General features: G+C 42.3%; 1 protein-coding gene across 10 annotated transcripts in view; it reads right to left on the bottom strand.

The window, feature by feature from the left end:
• Nucleotides 1-13186, bottom strand: part of plekha6 (pleckstrin homology domain containing, family A member 6) — a 54864-nt gene extending 41678 nt beyond the window's left edge. Inside the window, exons 1-6 of one of the 10 annotated variants that reach the window (XR_008414860.1) lie at nt 10948-12693; nt 7701-7784; nt 5545-5653; nt 5300-5404; nt 4617-4689; nt 14-114 (exon numbers count right to left, since the gene is read on the bottom strand). Coding sequence is in view for 9 of the 10 variants with exons in the window: in XM_053868358.1 (XP_053724333.1) it covers nt 14-114; nt 4617-4689; nt 5300-5404; nt 5545-5653; nt 7701-7784; nt 10948-10979 (504 nt within the window). In the remaining variant the exon portion in view is untranslated. Of the gene's footprint in view, nt 1-13; nt 115-4616; nt 4690-5299; nt 5405-5544; nt 5654-7700; nt 7785-10947; nt 12695-13118 lie in introns of those variants that run through there. The other 9 variants (XM_053868352.1, XM_053868358.1, XM_053868353.1 and 6 more) reach the window with 9 other exon arrangements.
• Nucleotides 13187-14864: the final 1678 nt, after the last annotated feature.

Genomic DNA, 14864 nt, shown 5'->3' with positions numbered 1-14864 from the left:
GATGTCCACCCACCTTAAAGGCAAACTTGCGGGTGATGTTGTCCGAGGGCTCCACTCCCCCGACCCTGAAACTGAGCAGGGGCAAGCTCCCTAAGACGCTGTCCTCCTTCTCATCTGTGGAAGAAGGAAACATAAGTGTGAGCACGTCCACAGCAGAGAGGCAGAAAGGCAGGAGACACAGCAGCACCTCTGGCTCGCCTACGGTGACAGCTTCCTAGAATAGATCTCCATGATGGATTGAGGGTCCCTCTGATAAACACATATAAGGGCTTCCACACGCGACACAAACGGATCCAGGGCTCTTAGAAAGGAGCACCACAGAAGACCAGGTGCAGTCAGACCAATGAAGCGTCAACACTCCTCAGACAGCAGTTTCAAGGAACGCACTTCAGTGTGTCATCCTACCTCCTGTTTCTTGAATGTAGCTCCACACCGGCTCTCGCTCAGCCACTGACTGGTTATTACCCGTGTGTGTGTGTGTGTGATGAGAGCAAAGAGAGGGAGAGAGAGGGAGATCCGAGGTAGGGGGAAGGGCTTGTGCAATTGTACAATACGCCGATTACCGTTCAGTGTGTTAGCACGCCCATGTATGTGTGTGTGTGTGTGTGTGTGTGTGTGTGTGATCAGCCCACGTGAGTCATCGCTACAGGAATTTGGGCCTGCAGCCAAATGTACCTGCTCCGTCTGCTCCAATGAGACGGCCGGACAACAATGTAGGACACGCCTCCACCTGCCTTTACCTCGCCTTGACAAGGCACTTCCAAATAACATTGTAAAGTAGAATCTAACATAAGGCTGAATCAGAAAAAGAGAAAACTGATTGCTGTTGTTAATAATAACATCAATATTTTTTATAATTTCAAAACAAGGAAAAGGAGCTGGGGTTTTACAATGACAAAATAATGGCTTCAAATATATTATAGAAAGAAGCAATATTGGGCTTGATGCGCAAGCATTTACAATAAATACAATGGGTGGCACCACAAAGACGAGAAGAGTTGCATACAGAAAAGAAGCCAGATAAAACCACCCAGGTCAGATATGTACGGAGAGTCTATAAATAAAAAAAAGTCATCAAATATTAAAAAACTGGAAGAGAGGTTTCAATATTCAGCAGGTAAACAGCAACCAGCGACAACAAAGGAACCAATGCAAATTACAAAATAAATAAATAATAATGATAAACAGTCCATGACATGTCTGATCCTGGTATTTCTTGCTTATGGCATTGAATAAACGTCATGAGTACTCACATATTCATTGAAGTTATAAATTAAGTCAAAGACAGCCATACATTAATTGATTTGCAGATAGCTGGCAGGATTTCCACTACGTGTGAACAATCGTAGCGCACGGCCACGACTTGAACAAAAGCCACCATCCCCTCAGAATAATCTCTCTTTTTAAAAATGCAGGATCTATGCACTACGCAGGATCATGGTGGTTTTCTGTGTGAGTGATTTATCTTAAAGTAAAAATGACTCTTAAACAGCATGTTGACTGGAGAATTGGACAACTATCTGATGAACAGCATTTAATGACACAAAGTTAAAGGCCTGGGCCACTGTGATTCACATTTACACACAAAGCAAGGGCAACATGCGCACACAGCACAAATGATACGCACCCATAGGATACATAAACACATGCACATATATTAGAGAGGGAATAATGCGCACACAAGCATATAACCACATCCTGTAGTAGCCAGCAGACACACAATACAGACGTAGAAACCACGTATACACGCCATTCTGACGGGTGAGGTTTGAGTGCAAGCAGTGTCTCCTCATCAAAGTGGATCACTATGACCCTGTCCTCCTCATTCACTTTACCGCCAGCAGATAACACAGGCAATGAGCTCTCTGGTGGATAACTCAAAGGAAATGTGAAGATTGACTGGTTATACTCAGATTCACCAGACAGGCCTCCCTGTGCACTTCTGACCTCTGACCTCATCGGTACACACCCAACATTAACCTGTCTGCATCGAGAGCGTGGACAAGGGAGTGAAACACAATCCTTTGTTAACTATAAATAGTGACCTCTTTCTTTATCTCCCGCGGTGGTGCACAGCTGTGACATATCTGAGGAAAATGTAATGCCCTTCTTCTTCATCTTCTACTGTCATGCTCGCACATTTCAAAGGAAAATTACAATTGAGGGATTTTAGACATTTAGAGGTGAATATAATGGAATGGATTAAATCATGGTGATAAACAGGTATAGGTTTAGGGATCTTTAAACCGGTCCTCAAAGGGAACCTGCTTCGGACAATGCATTTTATTACATCATGTGAAATATCATATTTTGCAGAACATTGGTTCTTGTGTGTTCTGACCAGGCAAGCATGAGTGCATGAAGGAACTGAGACTAACAGAGACTGAGATGGATTTTCTCAACCTGGCTCATCCTTAGTGGAACAGGTCAACAGGGTTTATGAAAATGCGAGCTGAGTTTCGGCTGTGGTAAAACCCAAGTCAGTCAGTTAGTCTTTAATTCAAGTAGTTGTATACTCCCTGCAGAAGCTTGGATCTAGTGCAGGAGTGTAGCATGTAATCTCAAACAACAACACTGTCCCACACAGGAGTGTTCTCACTGTGCCGACCCCTAAAAAGCACTACAGTAACCACCATGAGAACCCAAACATCACCACTCCATGGCAACGTCCAAACAGAAGAGTCGGCAGGGATTCAGCAACTTAACGGATATCAAAGTAAAGAAAGAACAGCCCCAGAATTTGCCCCAAGTATAGCCCGGAGTAAGCCACAGGATTCTGGCTTTAAACATGTCAAATAAAAGTCACTGTTGGTCACTAGGAAAACGGCAATGAACGATAAAATTTTAAACAAGTAAAAATATGTGTTCTACTTGTGTACGATTTGACTGATTAATATGCAAAAGTTCATTTAAAACAAGTGCAGCTTCATTTATCCCTATGCTCCATTTAAGTCTGACTGAGCTTCAAAGACTCTCAGACCTCAGCACATTTGGTCCATCAAGTAATCCCTTTTATCAAAAGCTTCTCTGAATCTTGTGTGTTCATTTTTCAGCCTTCGTTCCTCACTGGCATAGCAATGGCGATGCTGAACTGCACTGTCAAACATTCTTTCCCCCATCGCTCCTTCTCTTTCGGCTGTCCTGGTTTCTCACAGCTGGCTGGGCCGAGGAAGAGGAAAGTCGGGGACAAAACCAACGTGTTCAGAATAAAGAGAGAGTGTCCAAATGCACCAGCATCCAGGGCAACACATCAAGTCACTGGCCAGGCCTTTAATTGGATGTTTTGTGAAGCGAGGGCCAGGATTATTTAGTGACATTGCTACTTAGTCGTGAGACAACAGAGAGTGAAGCCTTTGGCACAAGATGAGCCGTTAATTCTGAAGGGATCGGATAATCGGTGCACCAGACCTTCAATGAAAACAGTTGGGTTCACACTGTTAATGAGTCAAAATGATTGCAACCTTTCTGTTTCTGCATCAACTAACCAAGGAAATTGATGTGAAAAAACATGACTAAAAATGCAGGCAGGGAACAATTCACTGAGCGGAGCGATTGTCATGCTGCGCGGCCAGTTTGGTTTTATTAAAAAGGTTGCGGTCAGGAGAGGCTGAGGAAAGGAGTCGCACGTACAAGAACAACAGAAAGGGTCTCCTGTCTGTGCTCTTGTTCCGAAAGCGTCCGCCTTGAGCCCTCAGTAACAGGAGACGCTCACCAACTAGGCCCTCGTGGGATGACGTAAAATACGATTTTTATGCACTCGACTTTAAACCGGAACAACTGAGTGTGAGTACTAACTTGCTAAGCTATTGATACTATGGTGAAGGCAGCGCAGCAGGCAGACACAGACACCAGCCCAGCCTTTACGATGAATTCCGACAGGTTAGTCAAGCGCCCGTTTTGCTGCATTCCCTTGCTGCATTGAACTGATTATTGGATGTCAAATCCCGGATTACAGATGATCTTTTGTTATTAGCTGTGGCTAGCAGGCTACTGTAGCCCATCACAGAAGCAGATTGAAGCGCAGGGAAGTTGACCCGGAACTAAACCTCAGAAATTCCAGCCAACTCTACCAATGATAACACATCAAATCCCAGGTCTGCATTTATTTGCAAGTAAAAATGTGTTTGTTTTTTTTATCGTTTTTCTTGAAAACTTAAAAAAAACGGATTTGTTATTTATTTAAACATAAGAAACAGCCATTTTGAACTTTCCATTTTACAAACTAATTAGTTTTTCCTTCTCGGTTCAACGCAGGAGGAGGACACAATTACAGCAAGCTACACTAGTGGTAATGTTCAATGACCCATTAATGTGCTTAGTACCGATTAGTGCACACGCGCCGACTCAAACACACACAGCACAATAAGTTGTTTTCATTAATCCATGCATCCCATCTCACCCAGAGAGCATCAGTCAAACTAATCACCCATCCAAACAGACGTCCTTCGATCCAGTTGATCATGAAAATTGACCATCAAGGAAGATTAGAGAAGAAAGGAAACACTTGTTTATGGCCATCTGAGGACCATGCAAACCACAGATTACCGTGGGTGAGTTTAATCTGAGTTGACAACATATAAACGACTCTTGGGTAAGGTACTGACACACATACACACCTTTGTAGTAGAAGAGACATCGGTCAGATAAGACGAACCACCTCTTGTTCCACTGCTTCACACCACTGCTGGCCTGAGGGAACACAAGGTACAGAACTTCAATGTGACGCTCTTATCAAACACGGACAGATTTTAATTCCGTAATGGACGAAACTGTTGAAAGACAATGAGATGCGATATGAATTAACATGTAATTCACTGCCCTGCATTTGCACTTCAGTGTGCATTGGTCAATCTGTTTCCTCTGCCTCTAATAGACACTGGCAGTGAAAGCAATTCTTGCTGAAAGCATATTCTTTAGTGGATCAGACGGCATCACGCTGTCAGACGTGATTACGCCGATACAGCATCTGTGATACCCAACATGACTTTCTACTGCATTACTTTAATATTAAACCACATGTGGTTTCAAGAGGTCAAGCAAAAATAGTTGCAGAGAGTCAGGCTGACCTTATGCAAGGCAAATAACATTCAAATTTGATTTTGACTTGCCTCCGAACAGAAAGACGCCAGACTTGATCAACAAGCAATGTGGGACACTGAATGACAGAGACGCAAGGGGGCAGTTTTATGCTAGCATTCATACCTCCTGCATTATCACCAGAGGACAGTATCTTGCTGACTCAGCATATACAGTGACCACAGTTACAATAATAACAAAATTAAGAAGGATAAAGACAGACCTGCTTATAGAGCCATCCTTCCTTGGTGACCTCGGCTTTGGGATTCCTGCGCATGGAATTGGAGCGCTTCCCAAATGTGGCTGCCTTCCGTGGAGTGCGGGTCGTCTGCAAATCAGAGAAAACAGAAACATAGACTCATGTATTAGCTCACTGATTCTCTCTCTTCTAGAAACCTATGAAAATGGACACATTAAAAGACTGTGGTGTTTGAGTCTACAGATGGTACACTGGAACACGGTACACACCCGGGTGTACGGCTGAGCATCCGGGGACAGATCCGACACCATGTTGGGACTCTTTGGATTCTTCTCAGCGGCAGTGTTCACTTTACCATTCATATCCAAACCCAGGTGCCTGCACATGAGAAAGGGGGGGTTACATTAGTCATGACTTGGTTCGTCACAATCTGGACAGGTGTGTGTCCTGTTTTAATGGATTAAACAGCCTCATCTGAACTCTGAGAAACACTCGTGCGTCAGTAGGTTAAGGAGCAATCTGAGGTTCAGAATCAGAAAACAGCATTTCACACCTTGTTACACAGGAGAACTACCTTACTTGCATTCTCCGCCGCTTCATCTGTATCAGCTCACATCAATCCAGACCAGCCCAAAGCACTGCGGCAGATTTAAAGAATAATACATCTTGTGTGCCTCATGGTGACGGCGGTCCATTGATCTGCTGACCGGGGGACAGATAACTCTTCCACTCCGATCTACTGTAGATGGACAGCGAGCTGCTTGGACGTCTTTGGCCTTCTTGTGAATAATGAATGGTTCTAATGACAGCAAGTGTCTCTGCATGATAACGCAGTATGGAATGTTTATAGCATCCTCAAGTCTTACATAAGACCCGCATGGCTTCGCTGCATGAAGAGAGAGAGAGGAGTCTGCATCCAGCCTAGTTTTCCTTCAGCTGGCTACTTGTCTCTATGATGACACAATTCAAAATTTGAAGGGGAAACTTTTCATGTGATTTCTTGCCTCGTATGAACCAGTTTGCCAATGTGAAGACCAAGATTGGTAACTCTCTTATCATATTCTGTGTGAGATAAGCGCAACTGTAATTACATTTTTGGCCATGTTTTTAACAGTATTCAAGCAAGGTGCTGCAGGAAAGGATTCCTCAGCAACCCACCTACTGCAGACTCCATATTTTTGCAGCTTTATTAAAAGAAGCTGCACTTAGTGTAAATATCAATACGAAAGCAATGGAGCTCAGGAGTATATGATGGGACATTTGCACTTAAGTCATGTTGGTATAATCTAAGAAATAATCTAAGACATTGGATAATTGTGCTTGGTGCTCCTCTTCTCACACACATTCACAGCGAAGAAGCCAGTCAAATGCGCAACCTTTGAGTTGTTTTTAAACCTGATGTGCCTCTAACGTGACCACACACCGTCATGACAGAATGACGGAGTGATCCTTGTCTGAGCCGGGACGCCAAAGACTGTCTGCACTGCAGAGCTGACAAATCCAATGGCAAACCTGACGCCTCATTTCAAAACTTTATCGACACTTGAAGACCATGAGAGTTTTGGCCAAAACCTAAACTCAGAACCAAATAAATGTGCCCCACAACTTGAAGAGAGAAAGAATTATTGTTCTTATGAAGCAAGCTGAGGCGAAAAATGTTAAAGATTTATGAGTAAATTCCCCAAACTACAATTAAATCGTGTCTTAAATTTGTATTTTCATCTGACCCTTTCAATAAGCTCTTAAGTGTTTTTCTCACTTAAAATGACTGTGAGAGAGAGCAAACATCCATGTCTACAGTCAAGTTCCATGAACATATTGGCTCTCATCTGTTCATTGGCCTAAATAGTTAGATTTTAGTTTTCCTTGAGGATTAACACTAACCAGAAAGTTGCAAGTTAGTGTCAAAAACACCAGAGATTGTGATAAAAATGTAAACAGTTGATTCAAATAAATAAATCCTCATATATTTTGCCATATTTCCCACCACCATTCAGGAGACATTTTTAAACAAATACATTATCTGAAACTTGTTTCTGCAAATAGCATGCCAAAGAAGCCGAGAGTCAGTAGTTACAATATTTCACAAATTAAAAGGCATTTTTTACAGGACTTTCGACGAAGCGCAGTTGTGCTTTGGCTGAGATTCCACTGGTAGTGAGCCTCGGGATTTTTACAATGAACCAAGTGCTCTTAGACTGCAGCACACTGCAGTCTAAGAGTTGTTCTACAGCTCTCCCTTCAGCAATTTGGTTAGGTGTTGATGAAAACAAGGATCTTCATCTGACTGCAGTCATAAATGGCTCAGTTCCTGTTCACTTGTTATCTGTAAAGTTTCACCCTCAATTGAAGAATTTGCCTTCACGGCCACTGACCCCTCTCAGGACATGAATAAGTGAAATGTACAGCACTATTATTAACTTACTGGGGATAAGCAGGGGTCTGTGCAGACTCTTCCAGCTGGAGGGTGCTCACTGCGGGTCCAGCTGGTTTGCTCTTGTCATGCTGACTGAAAGGACAACAAGAAAACATCATCAAGAAAAAGGGCATAATAATTGAAAAGATCTGAAGGTCTGAAACAGAGACGTGTGCAGGTTCCTGAAGGATTCCGTTGAAGCCATGTGGAAAGTACAATAGCTTTAAGGTCAATTACATCTTTATTTTGCATTTGTTAAGATAATACATTTTAAACATTGTCTTATTTTTTGTTGTATTGAGTAATATCGACTTTCAATTTTCGACATGAATAAAATGAAAGGTGTTCACACCGACACATGTTGACGTCATGCAGAATATGTTATTCACACTGAGTTACTACATGCTTTGTGACAGCTGTGATGACATAACTGCACAGCAGCACTGCCACTGTCCGCATTAGTCATCCATCCTCACTTGAACACTCAGATGCGGTTGCAGGCATACGTTAGAGAGCGACCACACATTCATCATCCGGCTCTTGCTGTACGAGGTATATATGAGGCATCCTCACACATCGACCGTATAACCTCAGTCTCACACACGCCCTCACACAAAAACACCTTGAAGATTTTGTCGGTGTTTACACTGAAATATTTTTTCAGTCATTGAACTTGAGCTCACAACAAATTTTATAGTTGATACAATGTTTTTATCACTTAATCAAAGCTTTGACATATATTCATATGAAAGGAGCTTGACAGTGAAAAACACTGTTTTTGAAGATTTTATATCCCTTTAATAAAGACATGCTCTAAAGATATGCTGTTTTAGAACCAAACTGGTATCAACTTCAAATTAAAGGGCAAAGACAAATACACGGTAGGATTGTCTCCACTTCATATTCAAACTCAACTGTAAATTTTAAATGAAGAATCCTGCATTTGGTTTACATGTTCTACATTCATCAGAATAATAATCAGGGTTCCCTCCCAGCACAGTGGGTGTCTCGATCAGGGGTGGGGGCGGCGATGTGTTTGATTTTGACGACAGGGAACACCATGGCAGAGGGCATAGTACATCCTCCGCTGTCCTCCTTAAGGTGCTACATTAAAAGGCGGAGTCCTACCTGACTGACGGGTGAGGGAGCACCAACATTGGAGTCATGTTTCTCGACATTTAGAATAGGGCAGCAGGATAATCAGTTATCTGTAACATTATCATCATGATGTGCAATAGTGACAGCGCAGGACAGTGTGTTATTTTACTTTTTTTCAGACTTTTCAACTCTTAGAGTCAGTTAAACATCGCTGAGAAAATCTCTGCTCAAAGCCCGCCCCGCCCCCTCAGCTCATGAGGATGAGGGAACAGGAGGAAGCAACGGATGAAAGTCCCCAAAAGACAACCAGCATCACAAATGTGGACGTATTTCAGTTTTCAAAAAGATCAGGATCATCGTTCATTACAACACAGTTTTAATGTCTGAGCTTTATCTTAGATTACGGCATCATCAAACCAACTCATAATGCTCCTTTATGAAAAGGCATTTTTACTCCATTTTTAATTTTACTCCTTTTACTGCATCTGGCGAGTTAAATGCCCATAACAGCAGGAAGACAAGTGTGAGATTATATATATGAAACCACGTACAGCATCACAGTTCTTACAGTCCACAACAGCTGTGGCTTTGTAGGTTTGTAGGTTAACACAGAGCAAAACACTACACATTAATGGCACAATATGGTCAGGCACATGAGCTGCGTGGGAATACATATTTTTAGCAACATCAAAATATACGACAATGCGATTCACAACACAGATGACACAGACAACGTGAGGTAGGATAGTTAATAAAGCATTTCTGCGCCTCAGACACACAAAAAATACAATAAAATAATTTCCCAGTCAGATCAGACTTTGATACAAGCTTAGCAGCTGGACTGATGCCAGGAACAGTTTTGTCGTGTTGTTTTTTTATCAGTGGAATAAAGAAGGGATTATTTTCAGGTGGATTGAAGGGCATTTACGTAAAAACACAGAGTATGTCAAGATAAGATGCAGCAGTGGATTTTGAGTCAACAGACCAAACAGTGCAAAAGCAGGTCAGCAACAATACAGTTGCAAGCAAGCATGAATAGAACTTGTTTCCTCCACTCTCAGACGCAAGATCATGAAAATGGTGAGAACATCCACGATATATCAAGGCAGAAACTGCATGCGTTTAATAGACAGTAGATGTGGCAAGGACAACTTGCTGAGGTTGAAACCAAACATCATAATTGGGGAAAGGAGGATTTTCAAACTTTGCATCATTGCTGCCATGTTTTGATGCACAAAAAAAAATTAAATAGCAACGGTTAGAAAATCATTAACCTATGAATCAAAATAGATACTGCATGAACAAAATAGCAAAAGAGAGTAAGATACATTGGGTTTGTTTTTTTTTAAAACATTTAAAAGATGAGCAGTCTGATTTGCTGTTTTGGGTAATAACAAATGTGACTACTGGTCAGACCAGTTTAACAAGTCCTCATTTCCTCTGGATTTCTGCACATTTCCACAAAGCTTACAGATATGAGCAAAACAGAGCAGTACCACAGGAAACCTTGGTGGGCAGTGTTGCTGTTACTATCCGATACGTAGCAGTAATGAGAAACGAAGAAGACATGATCACATATGACTTGTCGTGATATATTTTACAGCCTCACCGACCACCACCACCTACAACTCTGCCTCCATTTTCCTCTTTTGTGCAAGAGCTACATGATCAATACAGACTTCACAGTCGCCTTGCTGGTCTTGGACTTTGTTGTTGTTGGTGGTCGCCTGGCCTTTTTACAAATAAATAATGGCATAATGTGCAGGTGTGTCAATCACACCCTCATGCCTTGGAATGCCTCACGCTCCCTTCCTTTGAGTTGGCCAAGGATAGATTTGCCCATCCATAATGAAACTTCAAAATGTGATCATTAACAGCAATGGCCTTCAGAGGGCAGTGCCAGACAAACATGAAGAAAAAAAACACACACGCCCAAACTGCTTCTTTCACTTGACACATATTATCAAGTGTTTACACATACCCATGCACACACACACACACAAATGCAAACACAAGGATGAATTGTTCCTGGCACTGCATTGCAGTCCTCCCTGACCTCCAACTCCTGGGTATACAACCCCCTGTCAACGTCCCACCCCTCCTCTTTCACTCCGTACAACACTTGCGATTGCTATCAGCCGCCCCTGCTCCCACCTACCTGACTCTTCTGTCCACACGGAACTTCAACATCCTCCCTCATGTACCAGCAGTGCAGGGGACGGGTCGTCCAGACAGAGTACAGCTGGGAGACAATGCGAAGCTGGACAGACTGTGATGAAGCGGGAGATCCACGTTGCTGTCCTCGCCCCTCTCCTTCACACCACATGCCTGTATACCTCTCTCTACCCTTCTGTCTCACCCTTCTTCTGTTGCACACACACACTCTCAGCCTTCCGCCTAGAAGTGCAACACTCAGCGGATTGAAGCTGATGACGCTCCATATCTCCCTCAGCCTCCTCTCCATCTAAACAGAATTACATCTACTGTAGATGTCACCTCACAGCTGCGGCTTTCCAACCAAAGGTGGGAAAAGGGAAAACAGTGTGTCAAAACGGAATAAAAATCAGAGCTTTCTTTACTAGGATGAAGCACAGCTGAATTTTGTTCTGTGACCTTGGAGAGGAAATTTCAGATGTAATTTACTTGGAAGCAGTTTGACTAAATTAAATATACTGCTGCCTTGACTACTTTCCTCCCTCCCATCCATCACGCTCACGTCACGTGCCAAACTATTTCTACAGGCTTCACCTGACCACTTACCTTGCCAAAGTGGTGAGAAAGTGAAAGTAAAAGCGTGTTTTCCAGAAGACTCCAGCGAGCTTTGCTGCTCACAAAGACCACTGAACACATGAGTCTTCAAATGAACAGGCAAACCAACCAAGCGAGAACCATCAATAATCAGATGGGTTTTTTTTGTTTGTTTGTTTGTTTTTTGTTTGTTTTTTCAGATATCCCAGCCTGGTGCAAACATCGTATCATCACAAATGTCCAGAAACATACTCCATGATTCTTGATGGGCTTGTGGTCCCACATTTACACCATATGTTGAGGTTATTATTTAGAAGAATTTGCTGGAGGTCAGCAAGATTCCCACATTAGCATATCATGTTGTCAACATTGTTCCAATGTGACTGGACCTAATACTATTATTCACATTACCTAGTTGATGATGCAGCATACTCTCATACTGAGGCGGCGCCAGCTATCGCTTAAAATGAAGGTAGTCAGTCAGAGACAGAGGAAAACTGGCAGCTGTGATGAGGGTGAGAGTTGGCATGGGAGAATTGTGAGAAAACTGGACCAGTAAACAAGGATAAGCTGTAACTAGGCCTAGCGTGTGGTCTCCAAACCCACGTTAACAAACACTAAAGAATTGAAAAAAATCTTTACTACAATTTATATTTTGTGTCCACGTGAGAATCAGCATCATCCTTATTGCAAAGAACTTTCATGAAAGGGATTCAACTCGATCTTTCAATTTATTAACAACATTAAGATATGATTTATGAAAACAGACGAGGTCCATTGATATTGATCATCCACCAATGACAAGATGAGAAATCATTTTACTTGTTATAATTTTTTTTTTTTTTTTCAGATTAGATGTAATGATTTCCCAGCAAGATCCGTGACATCATAAACGGAGTGAGACCCCGGATGAATTCAACTCCACTGACTTATCTGGCAGGCACAGACAGGAACAAGTCTGCTCCACAGTCGGGTCAGCAGGTATTGATTTTGGCAGTGTGCTGTATACATGCCTGCTGATCATGCTTTAATTTGAATGGCTCTAATAGCAGCTCAATGGCATATATATCTAATTAAGATGTCATTTCCGTTGGTGTGGTGTTGTGCCATGCGAAGAGCAGCAGATCATCCCGGGGCATTTTGAAAATGCACACAGCTGCATTGTTAAACTTTGTCGAAAAAACTTCGCATCAATGCCTGAAAAGAATTGTCTCATATATATATATATATATATATATATATATATATATATATATATATATATATATATATATATATATATATATATATATATATATATATATATATATGTCTTTTAAGTAAGAGCATATTTCACATTGCTTCGCAGGCCATTAGCATTTCTTCACAATTGCATCTCCAGCATCATGTGGTTCCCATCCATCTCTCTGGCAGCTATCTATCAGCCCAGTGATAGGCCGGAGAAGGAGGAGTCAGATAAGAAGCATTTGTGGGAACAGGCCTCTGCTTCTCTACTCTAATGAGGCAGCCGGATCTAAGTCACGCTCTGCAGAGTTTAAACCTGAAGCAACATCTTATAAGAGTTAATTAGCAGTTGCTCACCAGTGTGCAGTAAACACAGGGGACATCGAACTCCTGATATAATGGTCCTGCTTAGACAAAATGTCTCGAATATCGATATGAATTACTTATATAATGAGCTCTTTCAAGGAAAGACCTTTGGAATTCAAGTTGAGAGGCAGTGCTATGACATCACTGGAAAATACAAGATCATTAATACTCTTTAAAGAAGATGCTGATGGAGCACCTTCTGTCATCTCTTTCCTTCATTTAATGCACGTCTGGTCGACCTGCGGCTCGCAAGGCACATGCGGCTCTTTCCCCAGAATTCAGCGTGTGCAGCGTGGCTCACACACACAGACCGGGGCCACGTTATTGGTGGCAGGAGCCACGTCCAAATGTAGAGAAGTCAAATCAATGGCGGCCACATTTCTATCTACGCCACTTAATATTTCCAGGATGATCAGGGTAAAATGGAGGGATTTGAAAAACACATGCACAAGAGACGTACACCGGACGTGAACCAGCAACCTGGTGACACTCAGGGATGAGCTTTAACCACTATACTGAGTCAGGTAACCAGCTGCTCAGGTGAAGCCTCACAGCCTGATGTGTTTGTAGCATGTGGCTCTGTTCAGCAACACAGTCAAACAATGGTGCTCTTAGCCTCGGACTGGTTGGCCACCCGTGATTTAATGAGTTCATTTGATGACTACAGAAGAAATTGAAAAAGACTTGATGAACAAGTACATGACGCTCATCAGGGGTGCCGATTGTTGTTTAGGTCAGTGGGTGCTCAAAGCTCTACAGGGGGTGCTGCACTACGCTGAAAGATTTCATTGGACCTGCTGCATCGTGGAGTGCAGTTATTGATTCACTCAGCTAGAAGCCTCATTTGCGTGACAGAAATGCACACGCACATCCAGATACCAGAGCAGCAACCGGGAAACGTGGGTACTGTCCAGTCACGGCCATAGACAGTTTCCAACTACTCACACTCTGTAGGAGTGTAGTGCCTGTACTTGATACAACATCAGAACATCTGAATCTGCACAACAAACAGTGTGTCCAGTTTCTGCAGTGTTACTGTTTCTTGCTCTTTGCTTGCACTTTGAAGTTTAAACACTATGGTCATGGTTGTCTCATCAGGGAAAGAAATCATAGCACTATCAGAACAGAAGTGCTTTACAGACAAATCAGGATTTAGACAAGAACAAGCATGAACAAGTATAACAGAGAGGCTATTTGTGATGGGTAATTGAGGCTTCATGACACAGTATTGAAGGGTTGGTGAGGTTTAATGAAACAGTGTCCTGACTTTCAGAGGCTCACAACTCATTCAATGAAACCTCACAATACTTCTAAACCAAGAGCACTATCTAGTGGTTTCTGAAAACTCAGACAATATTTCATCAACCCTGCAGTACTGTTTCATGACGCCTCATCTACCTCGTATACTTGAGTGTCTCTCCAACATAAATGCTAGTCTATAAAAATGAAAGCTGGGGGTACATGTTCTGATCTCCTCTGGTATACTGTTCCAGCTTTCTTAAGTCGGTATGTGAAAGCATGAGTGGAATTTTAGATATAATTTCATCACTAACATAAATAGGACTGAGATTTTTTTTTATGAACAGTCAAATAGGATGCAGAGAATTCAGACTGAAGGAGCAATGTTTTTGGATAAGGGACGGAGGCTGCTGTCAGGGAGTGTTTGGGAGGGAAAGACTGATATTTCTGTTTTTGACTGGTTTAGCTGAAGGAAATTAAGAAACCACTTTGTAGCAC

The sequence above is a fragment of the Synchiropus splendidus genome, chromosome 6 (assembly GCF_027744825.2).
Source record: "Synchiropus splendidus isolate RoL2022-P1 chromosome 6, RoL_Sspl_1.0, whole genome shotgun sequence".
In the NCBI taxonomy this organism is placed as follows: domain Eukaryota; kingdom Metazoa; phylum Chordata; class Actinopteri; order Syngnathiformes; family Callionymidae; genus Synchiropus; species Synchiropus splendidus.
The sequence above is the reverse complement of the archived record's forward strand: the minus strand, read 5'-3'. Positions and strand labels throughout refer to the sequence as shown.